This window comes from Callithrix jacchus, chromosome 2 (genome assembly GCF_049354715.1).
Source record: "Callithrix jacchus isolate 240 chromosome 2, calJac240_pri, whole genome shotgun sequence".
Lineage (NCBI taxonomy): Eukaryota > Metazoa > Chordata > Mammalia > Primates > Cebidae > Callithrix > Callithrix jacchus.
The window spans coordinates 204,593,548-204,616,521 of NC_133503.1; the positions used below are offsets into that span (position 1 = coordinate 204,593,548).

At 56.8% G+C, this 22,974-nt stretch overlaps 1 protein-coding gene across 2 annotated transcripts in view; it reads left to right on the forward strand.

The window, feature by feature from the left end:
* The window catches only part of LPCAT1 (lysophosphatidylcholine acyltransferase 1), a 66,220-nt gene that overhangs the window by 28,289 nt on the left and 14,957 nt on the right, over nt 1–22,974 (forward strand). For both annotated transcript variants that reach the window (XM_078365946.1, XM_035291806.3), the window contains 7 exons: nt 215–429; nt 6,198–6,310; nt 7,831–7,891; nt 13,115–13,173; nt 15,712–15,746; nt 16,946–17,000; nt 18,905–18,987. In XM_078365946.1, the coding sequence (XP_078222072.1) occupies nt 215–429; nt 6,198–6,310; nt 7,831–7,891; nt 13,115–13,173; nt 15,712–15,746; nt 16,946–17,000; nt 18,905–18,987 (621 nt within the window). The remainder of the gene's footprint in view (nt 1–214; nt 430–6,197; nt 6,311–7,830; nt 7,892–13,114; nt 13,174–15,711; nt 15,747–16,945; nt 17,001–18,904; nt 18,988–22,974) is intronic.

Sequence of the window (22,974 nt, forward strand, 5' to 3'; positions counted from 1 at the left end):
GGGCGCTGCTGGCGAGGACACAGGCAGAGGCTGGGAAGGCTCAGTGTCTTTTCTTCCCTTAAGTGGATGTCCCAACAGCAGCGACCGCAGGAAGCCCGTGGCCTGCACTGTGCCCTGGAGGGTCCTCCCATGGGACTGCCACATACTTCATGCGGCCTCTGAGACCACAGACCTGTGCCCATGTGCCCGCGTGACACAGTGCCCTCTTTTGCAGGGTTGTGGACTTCCTGCTGAAGGCCATCATGCGCACCATGTGGTTTGCCGGCGGCTTCCACTGGGTGGCCGTGAAGGGACGGCAGGCACTGCCCGCCGAGGCGGCCATCCTCACACTAGCACCACACTCGTCCTACTTCGACGCCATCCCGGTGACCATGACCATGTCCTCCATCGTGATGAAGGCAGAGAGCAGAGACATCCCGATCTGGGGAAGTGAGTGAGACCCTCCTGCTGGGAGTGAGGGACCCCCGCCCTCCTAATGAGAGATCCCCCCCAGCTGCTGGGAATAAGAGATTCCCCTCCTGCTGGAATGAGGGGCCCCCCACCCCACTGGGAATGAGAGGTCCCCCACCCCTCACTGGAAATAAGAGATTCCCCTCCAGATTCCCCTCCTGCTGGGAGTGAGGGACCCCACCCCCACTCCTTGCTGGGAATGAGGGACCCTTCCCCCACACTGCTGGGAGTGAGACCCCCCTGCTAGGATTGAGTACCCCCCCAGCGCCTGCACTGCTGGGAGTGAGACCTCCCCCCGCCGGGAGTGAGGGATGCCCCCCCAGCTTAACTGCTGGGAGTGAGACCCCCCCACCCTGCCAGGATTGAGGGACCCTCCCACACTCACTACTGGGAGTGAGACCCCCTGCTGGGATTGAGGGACCCCACACACACACACTGCTGGGAGTGACACCCCCCTGCCGGGATTGAGGAACCCCCACACACACTGCTGAGAGACCCCCCTGCCGGGATTGAGGGACCCCCCCCCCCGCTCGCTGCCGGGAGTGAGGCCCCACCACCGCATAGCTAGGAGTGATCGGAACCCCTGTAGCCAGCACGTTGGCCTTGTGTCCCATTTTTTTTTGTTGTGGTTTCTTGTGTAATTTTCATTGTTGTGGTTTTAATTTTATTGGCTCGTGAGTGCCCTCACTGTCATAACAGGCTGCAGTGCTTGCTCCAGGTCTCTTTGGCAAGGGTGGCTCCCTTTATCAGACGGCAGTTATGGAAGTCGTGGGGAGCAGGTTGGCGGGGCTGCCTGTGCTCCGGGGCTGTGCGGCGAACCCAGGGGCCTGAGCCTCTGGTGCCGCTGGGACCTCACCAAGGCTGGGTGCTCAGTGCAACAGAGATTCATCCTCTCATCATTTGGGGACCAGATGTTCAAAATCAAGGCGTGTGCGGGCCACACTCCCTCCGAAGGCCGTGGGGGTCCCCTTCCTGCCTCTTCCCACTTCTGGGGGCTGCAGGCAATTCTGGGCTGTGGCCGAGTGGCTCTGCCTCTGCTTCAGTGGTCGACTGCCTGGCTTCCTCTGCATGTCTCTTGTAAGGGCCAGTCATTGGGTGATCCAGGATGCTCTCATCTTGAGATTCTTAATGAATTACCTCTGAAAAACCTGTGTCCAAATAAGGTCCCATTCCCAGATTCCAGGGTCAGCAGAGGCCTGCTGCTCTGTGAGGACTGTAGGGAGCCCTGGAGCCCTGCCTGCCCCTCACCTGCCTGTGCGCAGCGCGGACCCACCAGAGCTCTGTCCTCGGTGCTCTCCAGGGTGGCTGGGCCTGCTCTGTCCCCGTGCTTTCTTCACGGGGACATCAGCACAGCAGGTTCTGGGGCACAGCGGGTCCTGTGTTGGCAAGGGGAAGTGCCGAGGGCAGGAGCTTCCCGGGAGGAGGAGGGGCATCGCCCGTGGCTAGGGTAATTTTCAGGAGCACCTGGTGCTCCTGTTGGCTCTGAGTTTCCACACAGCTCCTGATGTTAGCATTCGTGTGACAGTTTTATAGAGAATATTTGGGGGTGGCACATTCTGTGGTGCTGACCACTGAGGATCTCGGCCACAGCTGGGATAGGAGGGCTGGAAGTGGGGTGAAGAAGCCCAGCACTGCCCTCGGGCACTGAACCTGTAGCAGCCAGAGGGTATCCAGGCTGTGCCTGCAGCTGGGCAGTTGTAGGTGGCCTGTGTCTGCATGGGTCAGGCCTGGAGACTGGGGGTGACCCTTCATGGGAGTGGAGTTTCTGAGGCTGGCTGCACTCAGCTGGCAGAGGAAGCCTGGAGGAGGCTGAGGCAAGACGGGGCTACAGTCACCATGCAGGTGACGGCACCGGCTCTGACACACAGGTTTCCTCGCTCTAAGCTCCACTGGCCCGCTGGGCAGCCCCAGAGCCAGTCAGCACCCTTTGCATCCTACGCTGCCGGCACACCCAAGAGACCACATTTGCGCCTCTACGGTGGCAGAGAGGCCCACGGTCCTTCATCCTCCGTTCAGGGAGGTGCATTGTGGAGCTGTGTGCCCAGGAACCCTCGCAGCTGCAGGGGTCTTTGGAGAGGGGGCTGGCCCGCCCAGAGTGAAGTCGAGCATTGGCCAGGTTCTCCCTGTGCCCCTCGGCGCCTCCCTGCGGAGATTGCTGGCGTGAAGGGATGTTTGAGCGCTGTAGTTCGATTTTTTTCTGGAGGGCTCAGGATTCCACCTCTTCAGGACCGACCCTGGTAACCCAGCACCCAGCTTCATCTCAGCACAGCAGGAGCCATGCCACTGTGCATGGGGCCCTCGTGGAGCTGTGTGTTCCTCATCATTTCAGAGCGTCCACAGACCTGCAAGGGAAAAGACAGTGACAAACACGCTTGTCAGAAATTTAATTTAGAGCTCAAACTTAGCAGGAACCACTCTGACTCCTTGCCGTCCTGAAAGGGCCGTCATCCTGGGGCGTGGCTGATGGCTCTTCCACTGTGAACCCAGAGCACACTCTGATTCAGGAGCTCAGAACAGTCTCCCAGGCTCCAGCTCAGACACATCTCCCCAGGCTCCAGCTCAGAGACATCTCCCCCAGGCTCCAGTTCAGAGACATCTCCCCAGGCTCCAGCTCAGAGACATCTCCCCCAGGCTCTAGCTCGGAGACATCTCCCCCAGGCTCCAGCTCGGACACATCTCCCCAGGCTCCAGCTCAGAACCGTCTCCCAGGCTCCAGCTCAGAGACATCTCCCCCAGGCTCCTGCTCGGAGACATCTCCCCAGGCTCCAGCTCAGAGACATCTCCCCCAGGCTCCAGCTCAGACACATCTTCCCAGGCTCCAGCTCAGAGACATCTCTCCAGGCTCCAGCTCAGAGACATCTCATCTGGTCCCAGCTTGTGCAACTTCTGGTTCCTGTCATGGACCCTTTGACAACTCGCAACTTCATTGAAGACATGAACGTTGAACGTGTTCAAAGTATTTTCATCTTTAGATGTATCAATACCAATTAGAGTGACCAACCCAGTGGATTTTTTTCATTTTCACATTATTAGTTTCAGTGACCTTCATATCTGCACCATCAATTTACAAACCTTGTCAAGGAAAGTTTGAGGCTCAAATGCCCAAAAGACAGCAGAAGGCTGTCACGTTCCTGCTGGCAAAATGCGCCAGTCCCCGTGTGGCTGCATGTATGGTGCAGCGAGGCCCTTCCCTCCTCAGGGCCCCCTGGGAGGAGCTGTAGCTCCTGGCCATCAGCGCCACCCAGTTCTCAGTGCTCAAGTGTGAAATGCACACCAGCAGCCCAACTGAAGGTGCACGGCCCAGGCTTCACTCAGATGCGCATGTTCCCTCCGCACCCCCCAGATGGACCCCTGAACGCATCTGAGAGTGGAGAAAGGCCCCCACGCCATTACTTTTTTCTTTGCTGTATAGACACCTCTGAAATCTCAACTCTGTTCATGAAACAAACCAGCTGACAGATTGCAAAGGTGGCAGAGTGAGATCTCCAGACCCGGTGTGCCCTTGGGAAGACCATGGGACGCTTTAGGCAAAACAGTGGGCACCAAAAGACCACACAGTCAGGGCCGAGAGGCGGCTCCGTCATTCTGCCCTTTCCTCCTTCTTTAGTCCTTTTTGGCAGTCGGGAATAACCGATGGGTACGGATGAAATGGTTCCTGGAATCGTGAAAAAGCAAAATGGCTGAAGTCAGGAAAGACCCCCTGTGTGTCTCATTTTACAGAAGGGTCCTCAGACCCAGCAGGTAATCACAGGATAGAAGACCTTCCTTTTGTTGGCTTCAATTCTCTGCTCTTGGAGGAAAGAACCTCCAAGAAGGAATGAAAGTCATAAAATGCTACTCCTTACAAGTAATAAAAACACTAAGGAAGCTGAACTGGGGTGGAGAGGTGGGGTGACCTGCAGCAGCCTGGGAGCCCGTGGTGGGGTCAGAAGACTCCCTCAGTTGGTCTGGGGGGCCGAGTGTGCTTCTGGTTCACCATCCTCAAGAAGGAAGCCCCACTCAGGGATAGTTTCATGGTAAAGTCTTCGAAGTTTCTCTTCTGAGAAGCTGGTTGCCACGTTCAAATCCTCTTGCAGAAGGACAGGTGCCGTGGCTGTGTGCCCTGGCTAACCAAGCACCAGCCTTCACGGCAGGGTCCCTAGTACCCCTACCCTGCACCTACCAGAACCGGGGCTGCTCTACGAAGCCCCACACAGCTGGTGGCCCAGAACGACAGGAACATGTGCTCCCACCGTCTGGAAGCAGAAGCCCCAGATGAAGGTGCTGGCAGCACTGGGCTCTTCTGAAAGCTCCCTCAGCCTCCCGGCTCCCAGCTCCCTGCTGGGGCCGCGGCCACGTTGCTCCAGTGCCTCCTTCATCATGGGCCTTCTCTACCCATCTCTGTCTCGTCTTCCCATAAGGACCCTCGTCCTAGACCTTAGCTTCACCGTCTGCTGTCACCTGTTTTTAACAAGGTCCCATTCATGATACCAGGAGTGAGGACTTCAGCTTACCTTTTAGGGGAGCAGTTCACCCACACAGGGTGGGCAGGGTCCAAGCCACAGGACCTGGCACCTTCGACCCTGTCTTCTATTAAGACTGGTACTAAAGACTTTCTGCTTCCTGGCGGCTGTCTTTCCTTGACTCCGTTCTGTGCTCACTGGCTGCCATGGACTTGGTTTTTGTTCTGTGCTCCGTGTCCTCGGTGGGTGCCGTGGACGTGGTTTTTGTTCTGTGCTCCGTGTCCTCAGCAGGTGCCATGGACATGATTTTTGTTCTGTGCTCTGTATCCTCAGTGGGTGCCGTGGACGTGGTTTTTGTTCTGTGCTCTGTGTCCTCAGCAGATGCCATGGACATGATTTTTGTTCTGTGCTCCGTGTCCTCAGCAGGTGCCATGGATGTGGTTTTTGTTCTGTGCTCCGTGTCCTTGGTGGGTGCCGTGGACGTGGTTTTTGTTCTGTGCTCCGTGTCCTCAGCAGGTGCCATGGACATGATTTTTGTTCTGTGCTCCGTATCCTCAGTCGGTGCCGTGGACGTGGTTTTTGTTCTGTGCTCCGTGTCCTCGGTGGGTGCCGTGGACGTGGTTTTTGTTCTGTGCTCCGTGTCCTCAGCAGATGCCATGGACATGATTTTTGTTCTGTGCTCCGTGTCCTCAGCAGGTGCCATGGACGTGGTTTTTGTTCCGTGCTCCGTGTCCTCAGTGGGTGCCGTGGACGTGGTTTTTGTTCAGTGCTCTGTGTCCTCAGCAGATGCCATGGACATGATTTTTGTTCTGTGCTCCGTGTCCTCAGCAGGTGCCATGGACGTGGTTTTTGTTCTGTGCTCCGTGTCCTCAGCAGGTGCCATGGACGTGGTTTTTGTTCTGTGCTCCGTGTCCTCAGCAGATGCCATGGACATGATTTTTGTTCTGTGCTCCGTGTCCTCAGCAGATGCCATGGACATGATTTTTGTTCTGTGCTCCGTGTCCTCAGCAGGTGCCATGGACGTGGTTTTTGTTCTGTGCTCCGTTTCCTCAGTGGGTGCCGTGGACATGGTTTTTGTTATTTTTGGCACCCAGGCAGCAGGGCTTCGTGCTGTCGCATACTTGGGCAGGCTGGGTGCTGTTCCCTTTCCCTCAGGTCAGGACTCCCAGCCTGCCCGTGGCACGGCCCTGGGGTATCTGGGCGCTCCTACCCCCCTGGGCGCCGTGCAGCGGCCCTCTTGTTCCCCAGCCCTGCCTGGCGGAAGTCATGCATTCCATGTGATCTGCCTCCCCTCCTCTCTTCCAGCTCTGATCCGGTACATACGGCCCGTGTTCGTGTCCCGGTCAGACCAGGATTCTCGCAGGAAAACAGTAGAAGAAATCAAGAGACGGGCACAGTCCAACGGAAAGTGGCCGCAGGTGAGGCAGTCTTGATTGTGTTTTGGTGGTTTTCTTCCAAAAGATGTGAACCTCGAGAACGGGGAGAAAGAAGACACCAGGGCCCTTCCTCTGGGGCTGGATTCTGGTTCTCTTCTCTTAGTGAGTAGGTGAGCTCAAGACGTGCTGTCGGCGCATTTGGTTTCGGTGCCTGAAATTTAAAGCAAGGAAAACCGTTTTTCTCAAACACGTCGGCTTCCTGAGTCGTCTTTTTGACCATAAGTTCTGACTCAGACAGAGCATTGCTGATCCGCCCTCCTGGTGTGCGGTTTTGGGTCTGACGTGTCGGCCTCCCGTGTGTCAGGTGGTTCTGAAAGTCCTGGAGGGTTTCCTGGCCTGTGTGCTGGTTCCCAGCCGTCATTGAGAAGCCCCGCCCCAGCTGTAAGGGCGGTGCAGCCCACGTTAGCCGGGGCGCTCTCCTTCTTTAACTGAGCCAGCGTGAGAAGCTGGCTATTTCACAACTGCCTGGGATCTGCTTGCTCAGGAACCTTTGCAGGGTCTGGCTAGGGGTAGCCGCTTGCGGGGGCTGTGACTTCCCGGTGCCCCCGCTCTGCCCCCACAAGCACAGGCTGTGCCTCCTCCTTTACCCAGTTGGCCTGCCTGGCCCTGGGCTTGCCAGAGTGGGTCCCCGCTGGCTCACCTGAGGTCTGGGTAGACCCCCTGCTGGCTCGCCTGAGGTCTGGGTGGACCCCCTGCTGGCTCGCCTGAGGTCTGGGTGGATCCCCTGCTGGCCCACCTGAGGTCTGGGTGGATCCCACTGGCCCACCTGAGGTCTGGGTGGATCCCCGCTGGCCCGCATGAGGTCTGGGTGGATCCCACTGGCCCACCTGAGGTCTGGGTGGATCCCACTGGCCCACCTGAGGTCTGGGTGGACCCCCGCTGGCCCTCCTGTGGTCTGGGTGCACCCCTGCTGGCTCGCCTGAGGTCTCCCTTCTTTTCGGGGTCCAGAACTGAAGGACTGCAAGTCTGAGTGCAGTTTCTGCTACTGCAGGTCAGTGTGAATCAGAGGAGTTGGAGCCACAGTGTGGGGGGCGCTGCCTGACTAGGGCTCAGCTCTGCTGCCCATTGAGCCCGTAGCTGGGGTCCATCAGCCAGGCACTCCCACTGTGTTTCTTTGTTCTCGTCTCTCCCTTCTCCTGATGAGAACGAGCGCTGTTCCCCCGAGGGGTGCTTCTGCTGTGCTAACTGTGTTATATTTAGCACCTGCTTCTCACAGTGGCTGAAAGGTGGGCACTGAGATTTCCCTGCTTTCCAGGAGCTGCGTTTGAAGGAGGCAGGTGCTCTTTGTGTATTTCCACTGCTGCCGCACTTCAGTAAAAAGCAGTAGAGTGGAAATCAGTGTGCGCTCCCATAATGCATTTTAATAATTTAGATACTGAATATGATTACAGTATCTAACTTGGGTCAGCAGCCAAGAAAATATATTGTGAAGATTGGCACCGTAAGTTCTGAATTATACTTGTGTACAGTTTAATGCTGGTCTTTTTCTCTCCTACTTCAAGATAATGATTTTTCCAGAAGGAACTTGTACGAACAGGACCTGCCTAATTACCTTCAAACCTGGTATGTGGTTTTCTTAATTGTTTATTTTTCCCCTACAGAAAAGGAAAATATTCAAGTGATGTTTTTAATAATGTGTTGGGCAAATAAGAACAGTTTCTGCTTTTCTCCTGTGTGCTGGGGTTCTTAGAGGTGTTTCTAAGAAAAGTCACGAAATAAATGTTATGATTTGAGTCGAGGATTATCATGTTTGCCGGAGGATGGAGAAGTTAGGATTTCAGGTCGTTTCCAGGATGGTAGAGATAAAGATTTTCGTCTGCTTTGAGATCCAGGCTGGGGTGTCTTTGGTCCAGAATGGGCCTCCTTGCCTTTGAATGGCTCAGGGCTCCCTTCTGAGCCTGCAGCTCGCTCCGCACTGCTCCTGGGAATCCCAGGGGAATCCCTGCGAGCCATGCTCAAATCCACATGTCCTCAGCTTCCCAAGTCCCCAGTTAGACAGCGCTCTTTCTCCCTGAGGAGGGGGACTCAAATGCATGTGAACTTGGGTCTCTCCCACAGCGGCCACCCGGGTCTAGTGTTGGGGTCTCCACCCCTGACATGGGAAACGTTGCAATGAGCGGGCAACAGCCCACCATTCTTTCTGCTGAGTCTGCTTGGAATTTTGCACGCCGTTGGGCATGTCGGAAGGTCCGCCAGGATCCTGTCGTCTCCCTTGGGTGATTTAGAAAGTGATGGCTCTCACAAACTGGGTTGGGCCGGAGCCACGTGGAGAAGCCAGTACCTTGCTTTGACTGGCACCGGCTGCCCTGCCCCTTGAGCCGCACCCTGAGTATCCCAGCTTTTTTGGGAGCTGGGTAGAGGCAGTATGCAGTCGCTTGCCTGTGTGGGCCTGTGGCCATCCTCTCCTGCTCAGATGCGCGTGCCTTCGTCCTCCACCCTCCTCGGCGCGGCAGGCAGGTGGTAGGTGTCACTAGCAGAGGTTTAAAGTGCAGCTGAGGGGAAGGTGCTGGGTCTTCCTGTTCCATTGTCTTCACCGCATGTGGTTCTGAGTCCTTCAGAACCAGAGACGTAGAGGGTGGAGGTGACACCCAGTGACCCAAGAATTCATGTGCCCCCACTACACTGGGCCCATGCCTGAGCACAGCCTGTGAGCCAGGACCATGACATGGGCGACCTTGGTGAGGGCTGAAAGCAGGCCGTATCTCCAGGGCCCCAGGCAGAAGACAGCTGGCAAGCAGGTCAGGTCTTGTCCATGGCGGGTGTGGGGTTGGGGTCACTGCTGGGCCTATCTCAAGGACAGGTGTTCCTGGGGAGGGGAGCCTCATGCCTGCAGGGAGGCCCCTGGGAAGGGCTGTCGCCTTGCCCTGTGGAGCTGGTGGCCCTGGTGTAGACGTGAGGAGGGCGTGTGCACACCTCTCAACGCATATCACAAAACCGTGGGGAGTGGCAGCAGTGCCCTGCAGGAGATCTCTGTGTGCCGCCCTGGAAGGGCACTCACTGTTCCGCAGGTGGGTTCCACAGCGTCTGTGGAGACCACACGGCGGTTGGATCCCACCCCCGTCTCTGTTTCCAGCGGGTCCAGCCATGAGTTCCCGTGTCACGCTGAGGCGCAGGGCTCCCGTGGCCTCGAGTCGTGGAGTCGTGTTGGGAATCTTGTAGCCCTCACTCGTCCTAGCTGGGTGCTTTTTAGTCAGGTTTGGATCCTCCTGTTTTGAGGTGAAATTGGCGTATGGTGCATGATCCTGACACCTCAAGGTGCACCCCTCCAGAGCCAGGGGTCTCCCTCTGTGAGCTTGACACCAGAGGCACCCACAGCCTGTCTGGGGTCCCGGGCTCAGACTCCCTCAGCTCCACGGCAACCCCCCACTCAGGCCCCTCCCTCCACCTTCCATCACATTGCCTCATGTTGGGGTCACATTGCTGGGGTCACCCCTCTTTGGGCACCACTGCCAACTCCCCACCTTCATCCCCAGAGACCTTCCCGCATCGGACCCAGTCTCCAGCCTCATGCTCCTGAGCCTCCGCTAGGCTCCTCGGCCCGGACGCCTTCTTTCTCCTGAGCGTTTCCCATCTGCATTGCACTGTTCACCTGAGGCCCCCTGTTGTGACCCTGGCCTTGGCCACCTCTGAGGTGGTGATGACAGAGCTCAGGAGAGCCCCAGGGGGTCTGCTGGATGTGGTGGGTTTCAGCAGGGCCAGGACCCTCAGGGCTTTGCAGGGATTGAGCTGCACCTGAAACAGGCCCATGCGGGGCCTTCCTCTCCAGTGCCACACTCACCCTCCTTGTCAGAGGGCACTAGAGCAGGATCAGCTGGCTGGGTGCCCGGAGGCCCCTCCTGGAAGGTGCTGGGCCCACACCTTCCACATGCCCACACCCCACCTGCCCTCCAACTCTGAGCTCTCAGAGCAGAGCAAGGACAGCAAGAAGGCAGTGGGGATGCGGCGGGGGCCCAGCAACACTACCGACTGCCCGAGGATGCGGAGGCCAGGCCTGCAAGTGTGGCTGCCGGCAGCGGATGCAGCTGTCCTGGGCCACAAGGCCTCCTGCATGGGCTGTGCCCAGATGCAGACTCAGCTGTCCCGGGCCACGCAGCCTCTTGTGTGGGCTGTGCCCAGATGTGGACGCAGCTCTCCCTGGGCCACGGCACCTTCCTTTTACTGGCTGTGAGCAGATATAGACACGGCTCTCCCTGAGCCATGGTATACTTTCTCCCTGTGGGGTAGACTGCGGGGACGGTCGGGGTGAATAAGGGGTGATGGCCTTCTGGGGGGTCTTCAGGGGTCTCTGCTAAGCCGTCTCCCAGCCTCACCATCACAACTAGTAAACAGACCCATGCCAAGCACAAGGTGTGTGTGAATATGGAGGTTTTTGTGCAGTTAGAAGCCTGCACGTTCTCCCATCATCCTTGTCCCCGCATTCAGAAGCCCTGGGCTTGGACGCCCTCATCTTGGTTTCTCCCAGCCTAGCCCTTGTGCAGTCTGGCCTGGGTGCACGGTGCCAACGGGATCTGGGTGCTGCTGATCCTCGGGGGCCCCTGGGACACTAGGGGGACCAGAAAACCCTGCAGGCTTTCCCACCGGTTTCTGTGAAGTCACTGACCTTTCAGGCTCATGGGAGGTTTCTGTGCTCTTGGGGACTTTTCTGAGAGGTCCCCAGTGTGTTGAGGTTTCCTTTGCTTCTTACTGAGTTTCTGTAATGTCCCATTGACACGTGGTCGAGATGGTCCGCTGAGCTCCAGCAACAAAGCTGCTATCACTGCAGCCAGTCTGGGCCCTCCATGCATCTCCTGGGCTCAGTCCCAGGCAGTGAGGACTGTCTTCTCCACACTGAACATCCTGGGGGCTGAGACTCAGCTGCTGGGCATGGGAGCTGGGGCTTGAGCCTGGGTCTGTGCCAGCCCTGCCATCCTCCACCTCCCCTGACACAGCCACCCATCCTGGGCGCACAGAAGTGCTGGGTGAACCACGTGAGCTCACTCCCGTGTGCTGCTGAGCCCACAGCGGGGAAGGGGCAGCCCAGCACTGGACACGGGAAGCCACGGCACACAGCCTAGGGACTCACAGGGGAAGCCACAGCACACAGGCCTAGGGACTCACGGGGGAAGCCACAGCACACAGCCTAAGGACTCACACGGAAGGCCACGGCACACAGCCTACGGTCTCACATGGGAAACCACGGCACACAGGCCTAGGGACTCACAGGGGAAGCCACGGCACACCGCCTAGGGACTCACATGGGAAGCCACGGCACACAGCCTAGGGACTCACACAGGAAGCCACGGCACACAGCCTAGGAACTCACATGGGAAGCCATGGCACACAGCCTAGGGACTCACACGGGAAGCCACGGCACACAGCCTAGGGACTCAAACGGGAAGCCACGGCACACAGCCTAGGGACTCACACGGGAAGCCACGGCACACAGCCTAGGGACTCAAACGGGAAGCCACGGCACACAGCCTAGGGACTCACACGGGAAGCCACGGCACACAGCCTAGGAACTCACATGGGAAGCCATGGCACACAGCCTAGGGACTCACATGGGAAGCCACGGCACACAGCCTAGGGACTCACACGGGAAACCACGGCACACAGCCTAGGAACTCACATGGGAAGCCATGGCACACAGCCTAGGGACTCACACGGGAAGCCACGGCACACAGCCTAGGCTGGACACCAGGGCTGCAGGTGGATGTCCTGCACGGGGCAAAAGCCAAGCGGGTTGGGCTGTCAGCTCAAGGTCACAGCCCTGACACTGGCCTCGCCTCAGGCCACCGTGAAAGGAGAGTCGGCCTAGGGACAGACGCTCCTGTAGCCCTGGGGCAAGCAAGGGCTCCTTCTCCCAGAGTGGTGCAGAATCCCACAGCCAGGCCCAACCCCAAATTCCTGGCCCCACGGTTGCCCTCACTGGCAGCCTGGGAAGAAAGTCCTGCCTGGGGATCCACCAGCGTACTCTCAGGTCGCCGGGCAGGGAGTGTGCCCTCAGGTCACCGGGCAGGGGAGCCCTCCTCACGCCACCCATCCTTTTCTAAAACTTTAGTACTTCTGATGCGTGAGTTTTCCGGTTTAAAAAAAGTCTTTAAATAGAGCTTTCAATAGAATTTAACATAGAAACAGAATCTACAGAGTCTGTGGTGCCTTGTTCCAGCTCACAAGGTACAACTCTGGCCAGTGAGAAGGCGGAGCGGCTGCTGGGTGCAGCTGTAATTCCAGTGTGAACGGGGAAGTTCTTGAGCCTCCGTGGCCTGTGGCTCTAGCTGGGCCTCTCTGGGGCTCCTCCTGGTTCCTTGGGAGCCCATCAGGTGACAGCCGCTGAGAAAGAAAGGCAGGTCCCAGGCAGGTGCTGCCGCAGCTGTGACCACATCCTCCTGTCCTTCCAGCTGAGCCTGAGAGCCGGTGACGGCAGCAGGTGGAGCCCTGAGGCAGATGTGTGTGCCTGGTGGGGGTTGACCCTAACTCCATCACATGGATGGGCATGGCAGATACCTGGAGGACCCCCCCCCCCCACTTCCCACAGACGCCTTCTAGCTTGTGCACGGTGCTCTAATAGAAAGTGCCCCTCAGCCCAGGAGTGCTCCTGGCCGAGTTTCCCGACCATCCGTGCTGTGATGCTGGATGTTTACGGCCAATACAGATGTTAAGATAGTCCAGGCATGGAGTGACCTTGCTGACCAGGAAGGCCTAGACAGAAAAGCTCCTTCTTAGCCCAAGAGCAGCATGGGAAACACAGCACACACCATCCTGTGCAGGCTGCTGTGGGCAACACCACTGTTCCTTTCCCGGCAGGTGCATTCATCCCCGGAGCTCCCGTCCAGCCTGTGGTTTTACGATATCCAAATAAACTGGTGAGTTGTGTTCTCCAGGGGCCAGCTTCCAGGTGAATTCTCGGGGAATGGGAACTGCGAGCTGCCTCCGTGCACCTGTGTCACTGTCTCCCCGTATGCTTTATCTACGCCACGGCACCTGTCTCGGTGCTGGAGAGGACAGGATGGGCTGAGCCCTGGGCTCGGCACACCGTGTCCCTGAGTGTAGCCTGTTCTATGCACGTGTCCCTGATCAACCCTGTGATTCCACAGTGATCCCAGTATCCACACAGAGCCCTGCTTCCGTAGGTCCTGAAGCAGCTGCCCTTTCCTTTGTGCCCAAACCTGACATTTCGGAGAGGGACTGCCACCTCACACCACCAGCCAGGGCCCAGTAGCTCTCAGTGCCTAGTTCAGGACTTAAATGTTTAAGTTCTGGAAGGCAGACACAGCTGGAGAGAAAGGTGGCTTTGTCATTTCGGTGGTCTTACCATTTAGTGCCCAGGTTTTGCTTGGTTTAAGAGAACAAAATTAGGAAGGTGTTAGGGGTCAGTAGCTCCTGGGGTGAAGGTGGTGGACCCCACATTGGGGAAGAAAGCCTGGATGAGGCCCCAGAGCAGTTCCCCATGGGGTCTTGCTGCCTCCAGAGGAGGCTCAGCCTGCCCTGACTCTGTCCCCATCCCTGCGTCCCAACCCCATCCCACCCCAGCCCTGGGCCCCACCTCTGCCCCAGGCCCCACCCCAGCCCCTGCCCTGCCCACATGCCTCTGTTTCCATACCTGTAAGGCAGCCGCACCTTCCTCCAGGTGCTCTCAGATGCTCAGAAAACTTCCGGTTCCATTTTCCTCCCCACTTTGGCGGCCTTGCCTCCCAAGCCTGCCACTGAGCTCAGGGCATTCATTTGGTGCCAGCTGTGTCTCCCCTTCGCTGCAATTGCTCCCACACATCCTCGCTCCTTCATGGGCTCCTGGAGCATAAAAACAGCTCAGGCGGACTGGAGTTCCCCACAGCCCGCTGGTGCTGGGCTCACTGCAGGTTCCTGGCAGAGCACCTGCCCGTCACAGGGGCTTCCCGTCTATAGCACTTCCTCTTTGTGACGGCAAAAGAAAGTTCACTGAAAAAAAACCTCATAGGTCCAGACGCAGTTGGGCAGAAACACAGGTGACCTCTGGGTGCCAGGCTCCGGCCCCTCTGCCTCAGGGCCTGTTCTGGCGATGCCTGCGGGTTTCTCTGCCCTGAGGGCTGATGGTCGGTGGTAAAAGGGAGTCAGGGCCGTTAGCCACATGACCAACCGACAGGCCTCGTCTTTCTTACTGAAGCTTGCGTTTGTCAGCCAGGTTCCTGGCCAAGGAGCCCTTCCTGCCTCTGCTGCAGAAACCATGATGCAGCTCCTTCGAGCAAAACATTCAGCCCGAGGATAACAGACTGATCTGTGTGCAGAAATCCAGATTGCTACATTTTAAGATGGTTTCATCACTGTTTAAAGCAACACTGTTACTGGATGCTCCCAGGAGCACTGAGCTTAGTTGTCAGGGGAGCAGTGTCTACCCCGGGATGACGGTATCTGGGCCCTGCTGTGTGGCCTCCGCCCGGCAGAGCTGAGGCTGAAGATGGGGCTTCCAAAGCGCCCAGGGGCGGCCTGCACATGCACAGTGGTCAGGGGATCATCCAGAGCATCTGGAGAGAGCAGGGGGTGGGAGAGGGCCAGGCTCCAGGGCGCACGCTGGAATCAGTGTCCCCAGGCCTGTGAGGAGAGAGGAGAGCATGGAGGGAGGGAGGACCTTTCTCCCAGGTCCAGGGGGCTCTGGGAACCTCTTAAGAGATGGCTCGGGGAACTTGGGGGAGCTCTGGGGGGTCTGTAAGGAGGTGCTTCTCTGGGTCCTTAGAGGCTCTGAGGACCTGGCAGGAGCTGGTCTGGGTCTTGGATTCTCAGGGGCTCTGAGGACCTAGATCGGGGGTGGGTCCAGGGCCTGTATCATCAGGGCCTCTGAGGACCTGGGGGGGCTCTGGGGCCAGTAGCATCAGGGGCTCTGAGGACCTGGAGGGGTGTGGTCTGGGGCCTGTAGCATCAGGGGCTCTGAGGACCTGGAGTGGGGTGGATCTGGGGCCTGTATCATCAGGGCCTCTGAGGACCGGGTGGGTCTGGGGCCTGTATCATCAGGGGCTCTGAGGACCTGGAGTGGGGTGGGTCTGGGGCCTATAGCATCAGGGGCTCTGAGGACCTGGAGTGGGGTGGGTCTGGGGCCTGTATCATCAGGGCCTCTGAGGACCGGGTGGGTCTGGGGCCTGTATCATCAGGGGCTCTGAGGACCTGGAGTGGGGTGGGTCTGGGACCTGTAGCATCAGGGGCTCTGAGGACCAGATGGGTCCGGGGCCTGTATCATCAGGGGCTTTGAGGACCTGGAGGGGGCTAGTCCGGATCCTCAGGGGGTCTGGGAAGCTGGAGTTCTAGCACTCTCATCCCTTCTCCCTGGCTACAGTGGCTCTCTGGGCTGGGAGGTGCAGGGAGAGGCTGGCAGGCACAGGCACAGGTGCTGGCCGCAGGCTCTGTGCTGACTGGCTCTGCCCCTTCCTCCCCAGGACACCATCACATGGACGTGGCAAGGACCTGGAGCGTAAGTCAAACCCCCTTGTCTTGTTTGTCCTGTTACTCTGCGCACAGGGCTGCTTGGGGTCCACCGTGCATGCTGGTCACTTCCGCAATTGTGAGAGCTGTGTTGGACGGCCTTTAGGTTCAGCCCATTGTGAGATGTGGCCCAGTCCTGACACTCCTGGGTTCTGGAGACTTAAGTTTCACATCTTCGGCAGCAGCATTAGGGAGGGAACTGAGTCTTCCGTTCCACTTTCCGGTTTGCCAGCTCAGTAATTACCGTCGTCCACCTGGTGGCCCCTGGTAAGGAAAGTGGAGATTTAGGGGTGTCTGGGGGGACCCCATCTGCACAGGTGGAGGTGAGTAGAGCTGGATGGGAGGCCAGCCCCCACTGCAGTCAGTGTCCCTGTCCCCCCGGCACAGACACGGAAGATTAGTTATGCAACGGTTAACAACCCCATGGAAACAGGAAGGAGCCAGAGAGAAGCAGCCCAGGGTCACGGGCTCATTAGGGGAGGGCAGAGGGAGAGAGGAGATCCAAGAGAGAGCAGGTCTGCCCCAGGTATTGGGAAGGGCGTGGGTCCACTGGTGTGTTAAGGTGAAGGTGTTGGGGTCATTGCTTCCCAGGCTGGTGTGTGGAGGCTCCCGGCTGGGAGCAGAGCTGGGAAGGGGCTCTGCAGGAATGGGGGCTCTGGGGTCCCTGGGGCCTAGGGCTAGGGCTGGCATGACCGGGCAGAAACAGGGTTGGGGCTGAGAGGAGGTGGGCTATCTGTCAGGGCGTGAGTGTGGCCCTGGGATGCAACTCTGGACGTCTCCCACGCCAACTCCTGCAGCAAAGGCAGGGTGACCCCAGTTCTGAGGTTGGGAACTCTGGAGCCAGGCTGGAGGGGTGGCATGACGTAGGGCCTGTGCTCCCTGGGGACGGCAAGGAGGGACAGGAGTGGGCCGCACGAGGTCTCCTGAGCTGGAGAACACACAGGAAATGACGTCTTGCCAGACGCATGGAAGACACAAGCAGCTGTTGAATCAGAAGAGCAGCGTTTCTACCCACGGCTCTGCCTCACACTGGGGCTCGGGCTGGGCAGGTATAGCACCCCCGCCATGGGAGGCTTCACTGCCCGGCAGCGCCTTCTAGAGGGGCTAGGTTTTGCTCCGGAATTGGAAGTAATCTACCTCTTAACCTGTGCTGTACGTCTGCTCAACATTGCTCAATCTGTTTTTAAGGCTGGAAATCCTGTGGCTCACGCTGTGTCAGTTTCACAATCAAGTGGAAATCGAGGTTCGTATGGATACAGTGTTCCGTGGGGCTCCTCGCAGTGCTTGATAACAGATGCAGGGTTTCCCCGGGATGCCCAGATAAGCCTTGGAAATGTGACATGTCATCTGTCTTGCTTCCTGTCTTCCACGTCTCAGGAGGAGCCCCTGGCTATTTTACATTGCTGTGAAGTGACCACTTGGATAAGATTTGGGTGTGTGTGTGTGAGTGTGTGTGTGTGTGTGTCTGTGTGTAAGTGTGTGTGTATGTGTGAGTGTATGTGTGTGTGTGTGTTTTGTCCTGCTCTGCATGGGCTCACATGATCTCCCTACCTCAGCCTCCCATGTAATTGGACCACAGGCACCTGCCACTGTGCCCAGCCGATTTTTTCATTTCGTTTTACTTTCTGTTTGCTCGTTTTGTAGAGACAGGTTCACACTTTGTTGCCCAGGTTGGTCTCAAACTCCTGGGCTCAAGCGATCCTCATTCCTCGGCCTCCCAAAGTGCTGTGATCACTGGCGTGAACTCCTACACCCAGCTAGATAGGATTTTTTAAATGCACCGTTCTTTATAATGGGTAATGTAGCTGGTGTTAAACGGCTGTGTTACAGGCTGGTTTCTAATTTTAAGAGTTGAAAAGAAACAATGGCTTTGCAGAATGGCTCTGCCCTTACTCATGTTGTTCACTCAAGATGCTGGTGTTGCTGCGTGGAGCCACGTCTGTGTACGGAGTTTCGAGAGACAGCAGTGAGAACCTGGGTTTCAGGATGCTCCTGTCTTCTCAAATGTTCCGTGTTAGAGAAAAGGACATCCGGGATGGTGTGGTGTGCACTGTGTGTCATGGTCATGTAAAATGCCGTGGAAGCGCCATTCAGGCAAGGAGTTCATTGGACAAGTTCTTTTAATTTCAAAATAGAGGAGGTGGCAAAAGCTGCCAGTAGTCTATTCCAAATTTAGGAATGAGGCGCTATGCTGTCCCCACCACAAAACCTGAACTGTGAGAAATGGGCATAAGCCCCTCTGTGAGGTTAGGGAGCAGGGTGTTGAAAGATGAGACACATGCAACTAAAATATTTCATAAAAGAGTTTGCCCGGTGTGGGCAGCAGGTGCTCCTAAGGGGCACTGGCGGTGTGAGTGTTCAGGTGCACACGTGTGCGGCTCACGCATCATGGGCTGAGTGTTCAGTGCACACGTGTGCGGCTCACACCTCATGGAGTGTTCAGGTGCACTTGTGTGTGGCTCATGCATCATGTGTGTTCAGGTGCACACGTGCGTTTCACACATGGAGTAAGTGTCCAGGTGCACACATGTGCGGCTCACACCTCATGGAGTGTTCAGGTGCACATGTATGTGGCTCATGCATCATGTGTGTTCAGGTGTACACGTGCGGTTCACACATGGAGTAAGTGTTCAGGTGCACACATGTGTGGCTCACATGTGAGTGTTCAGGTGCACACGTGTGCGGCTCATGCATCATGTGTATTCAGGTGCACACATGCGACTCACATGGAGTAAGTATTCAGGTGCACACCTGTGCGGCTGACACATGGAGTGTTCAGGTGCACACATGTGCGCCTCACGCATCATGGGCTGAGTGTTCAGGTGCACACCATGTGGCTCACACATGGAATAAGTCTTCAGGTGCACACGTGTGTGGCTCACGCATCATGGGCTGAGTGTTCAGGTGCACACGGTTGTGGCTCACGCATCATGGGCTGAGTGTTCAGGTGCACACGTGCAGTTCACACCTCATTATAGGGGTGACCGTGCATACACGTGTGCACATGACAGCTTTGAAGATGGTTCTAATGGTTGTTGTTTCGGCAGATCTTAGTTTTGTCAGACTCCCAGTTGTCCCTGTGGTGGTGGTGCTGAGGTCAGTGCCTCGTGACGCTGTGGAAGTAACGCAGCTTCTCTGTGTGCTCAGTTCCTTCCTGTGTACAGCCCTTCCGAGGAGGAGAAGAGGAACCCGGCGCTGTATGCCAGCAACGTGCGGCGAGTCATGGCCGAGTAAGTGAGCAGCTCCTTCCTGCATTGCTGAGTGAGGGGCGTCTCCCAGAGCGTTGCTCTCTGGATTTAAAATAGCCAGCAGCGCTAGGAAAAGTCGTTCTTGCAGAGGCACAGGAGCCAGCCCATGAGTGTCTGTGAGGCATGCTTGGCCTGTGCTGTGCATCCCTTGTTCTCATCTGATGACATTCACCCTCTCAGATGTTTGGAAGACACATGACTGATTCTTCCAGACCTGCCTGCAGCTGTTGGTCACCCCAGGCCCTGTGTTCCCTGTGCACCTAAACAATCCCACAGGGCACTGACCTGGGCGGAGCGGCGGCCTCCACACCTGCCTTTGCACATCTGCCTGTGTGATACTTCCTAGTGCCCTTACTGTGTCTGGCAGGGTGGAGTGGTGGCTGCACATTTAATCTATAAGGTGACTGGTGCTCCTTACACGATGCTTGTGCATGCAGTTAGGAAGAGAGGGAGCGTCCTCGCATCACGTGATCCCAGGCTCCCCGCCTGCATGGCCAGCAGTGCCTTCAGCTCACACACTCTCCCTCTCTCCCTCGCAGCACCTTCCATCCCTCACTGACCCTTTCCCCCCACACTTGTCCTTGCAACCAGGTCTTCCCACCTGGATTTATCCTAGTGCTTCCTCCTGCACAGGTCTGTCCAGTGCAGCTAGAGCCTCCCCTCCCCCAGGTGGCTGCCAGACCTGAGCTACAGGAGCCACCTGGAAGCTGCCTCAACCTCGGTCCACCGGCCCCACCCCCAGGCTCCTGCTGCAGCAGGTCTGGGCATGGCTGGGAACTTGCTGCTCCAGAGAGCCCGGGGGAGATGCAGCCACCATGGGGCCCGTCAGAGTGCGCGCAGCTCCAACTTCCAAGTCACTTTGTTCACACTCACCTGACACCCTGCAGATTCATCTGGGTGCCCCCCCTCCCCCCACCCCCCCCCACCCCCCGTGTTCCTGCCTCCTCCCTCCCAGCGCATGTGCCTGAGGGTAGAAATGGGTGTGGCAGTGTGTCTCCCAAAGCTCCATGCAACCCTGCCACAGGCAGCTTTGAACAACAGAAATAGCAGAGCAGGCGGGAGCCAGGGGAATGCGTTCACTCAAGGAGAGATTGCTGATGGGCCTCACTGATTATTTAGGAGCCCTCCATTCCAAACGGACTCTGAGCATCTTGCACGGTTTTTTAGGGGGCAAGAGTGGCCCCATTTCCATTGTTGTAATTCAGAATTCTCTTAAAACCCCACTCCAAATACTGGGAGTCATGTTTCATCACATCAGGGCCCTTGGAGGGTCTGCTGCTGTCAGCCAAACCCTCACCAAGGAATGTGGGAGGGAGATGCAGCCTCATGCTCCTGGGCCTGGGCAGCTGCCCGGTGCAGCCCCACTCGGGGAGTGGAGTTGGTCAAGAGCAGAGAGACACTGGCAGTGCCTCCTCCCAGCGGGTTTCCCACTCCCGTAGCGAGTCCTGGGAGGCAGTGTTGGGAGCACATTCTCCTCCCCTGCCCGCTGCGAGGACGGCGGCACCCCAGGGTGGCAGAGTGCACACATTCTTCCCCAACCTTGGTTTTCATCTGGGATGGGGCTGGCCTCTGTGTCATTCAGGGTTCTGAGTTGAATGACACATGTGCCATGCTGGCCTGGAGAGAGGTGCCACCCAGGACGGGCTCATTAGGAGAGGCTGAGGATGGCCCAGGTGGAGGTGACGTGGGTGGTTCTCTCAGCCGGGGCTCTTTGTCCCTTGGCCCATCTGGAATCACTTGTGGTGGGGCCAGGACTGCTGTGGGCTTCATGGGCAGCCCCTCAATTTTCCTTGTCCTTCTTTCCTATGGATAGCATGAGAGGCTCCTGTTCCCAAATGATGCCAAGGGGAACTCTGGCGGCTGTCTAATAGGAATGGAAAGGCACTGATTTCCTCATTCCCAGAGCACACTTGGCCTGGTCAGGGCAGCAGGGGAGTGAGGGCGCTGCTTCACTCTGACTCGTGTTGCTGAGCGTTACCGTTACTTTGTGTTTGTGGCATTCCCGTGCTGAGCAAGGCTGTCGGTGCCATTTTCCAGCGCCGTGAGCTCACTTTGGTGGCTCTGGGTCACGTTTTAGTATTTCTCATACCGTGAGCTCACTTCCTGTCTCCGTGTCACATGTGGGTAATTCTCACAATATTTCAGGCTTTTTCAGTGTTCATGTTACGGCAGCCTGTGATCAGTGACCGCTGGTCTCACGGTTGTGATTATTTAGAGCAGCATGAACTGCGCCCAGATGACAGGAAGCTAATCCATACGTGTGCGCTGCCCCACCAACTGGCTGTTCCCCTGTCTCACTGCCTCTGCTCGGGCCGTCCTCTCCCCGAGACACAGCAGTATTGAGATCAGTCCAACTGACAACCTGGCAGTGGCCTCTAAGCGCTCAGCTGAAAGGAAGAGCCGTTGTCTCTCACTTTAAATCCAAAGCTAGGGATGATTAAGCTGAAGCTTGCTGAGGAAGGCAGGTCGAAAGCCAAGACGGGCTGAGTGCCAGTTAGCCACATTGTGAATGTGAAGGGAAAGTTCTTGAAGGAAATTAAAAGTGCTGCTCCAGTGAACACGTCAGTAATAAGAAAGAAAAGCTGCCTTATCGCTGACATGGAGAAAGCTTTTGTGGTCTGGGTAGAATCTCAAAGCAGCCACAACATGCCCTTAAGCCAAAGCGTGACCCAGAGTGAGGCCCAAACTGCTCTGTGAAGGCTGAGACAGCTACAGAGGAAAAGCCTGCAGCTGGCAGAGCTGGGTCCACGAGGTTGGAGGAAAAACGCTGTCTCCGTAACAGGAACGGGCAGGTGAAGCAGCAGGTGCTGACGGAGGAGCCGCAGCGAGTAACCCACAAGTTCTGGCTAAGCCCATTGATGAAGGTGCTTTTGCTCGTCAGCAGATTTTCAGGGTACATAAAATAGCCTTCTACTGGCAGAAGGCGCCACCTAGGACCTCCCTGGCCAGAGGCGAAGTCAGCGCCTGGCTTCAAAGGACAGTCTGGCTCTCTTGTTAGGAGCTGGTGCAGCCGGGACTTGCGGTAGAAGCTGATGTATATGGACCGTTCTGAACAGCCCAGGGCCCCGGAGAATCCTGCTCAATCTACTTGGCCTTGCTCTGTAGATGGAACAGCAAAGCCTGGATGGCAGCATGTCTGTTTACAGCTCATGGTTTACCGAATGTTTTAAGCCCACTCTTGAGAACTACTGCTCAGAAAAAAAGATTCCTTTCAAAATACTGCTGCTCACTGGCAATGCACCTGGGCCCCCAGAGCTCTGGTAACAATAACAAGGGGATGAAGGTTGTCTCCATGCTAACAGCATCCATCCCACAGCCCAAGGACCCAAGGAGTTTCAACTTTCAAGTCTTATGATTTCAGAAATACATTTTCAGGCTGTAGCTACAAAGTATCCCATAAACCTCTGGAATGCATTCACCGTTGTATGCGCCATTGAAAATATTCATGGTTCATGGGAGGAGGTCAAAATGTCAACACTAGCAGGAGTTTGAAAGAGGTTCATTCCAACCCTCGCAAATGACTCTGAAGGCTTCAAGACTTCAGTGAAGGAAGAAACTGCAGGTGTGCTGGGAACACCAAGAGAACTAGAATCCGAAGTGGAGCCTGAAGGTGGAACTGGATTGCTGCAGCCTCGGGTCAGAACATGAGCACATGAGGAGTCACTGCTTATGGATGAGCAGAGAAAGTGGTTCCTTCACACAGAATCTGCTCCTAGCGAAGACGCTGGGAACATTGTTGAGATGTTAGCAAAGGATTTCGAATGTTACATAAACCTACTTGAGAAGTAGCAGAAGGGTTTGAGAGGATTGACTCTAATTTTGAAAGAAGTTCTACAGAAAGCATCACATGCTGCACAGAAATTTTTCATCATAGGCAGAATCAATCGGTGCGGCCAAGTTTACTGGGGTCTTATTTTAAGAAATTGCCACAGCCACCCCAGCCTTCAGCAATACCACCCTGATCAGTCG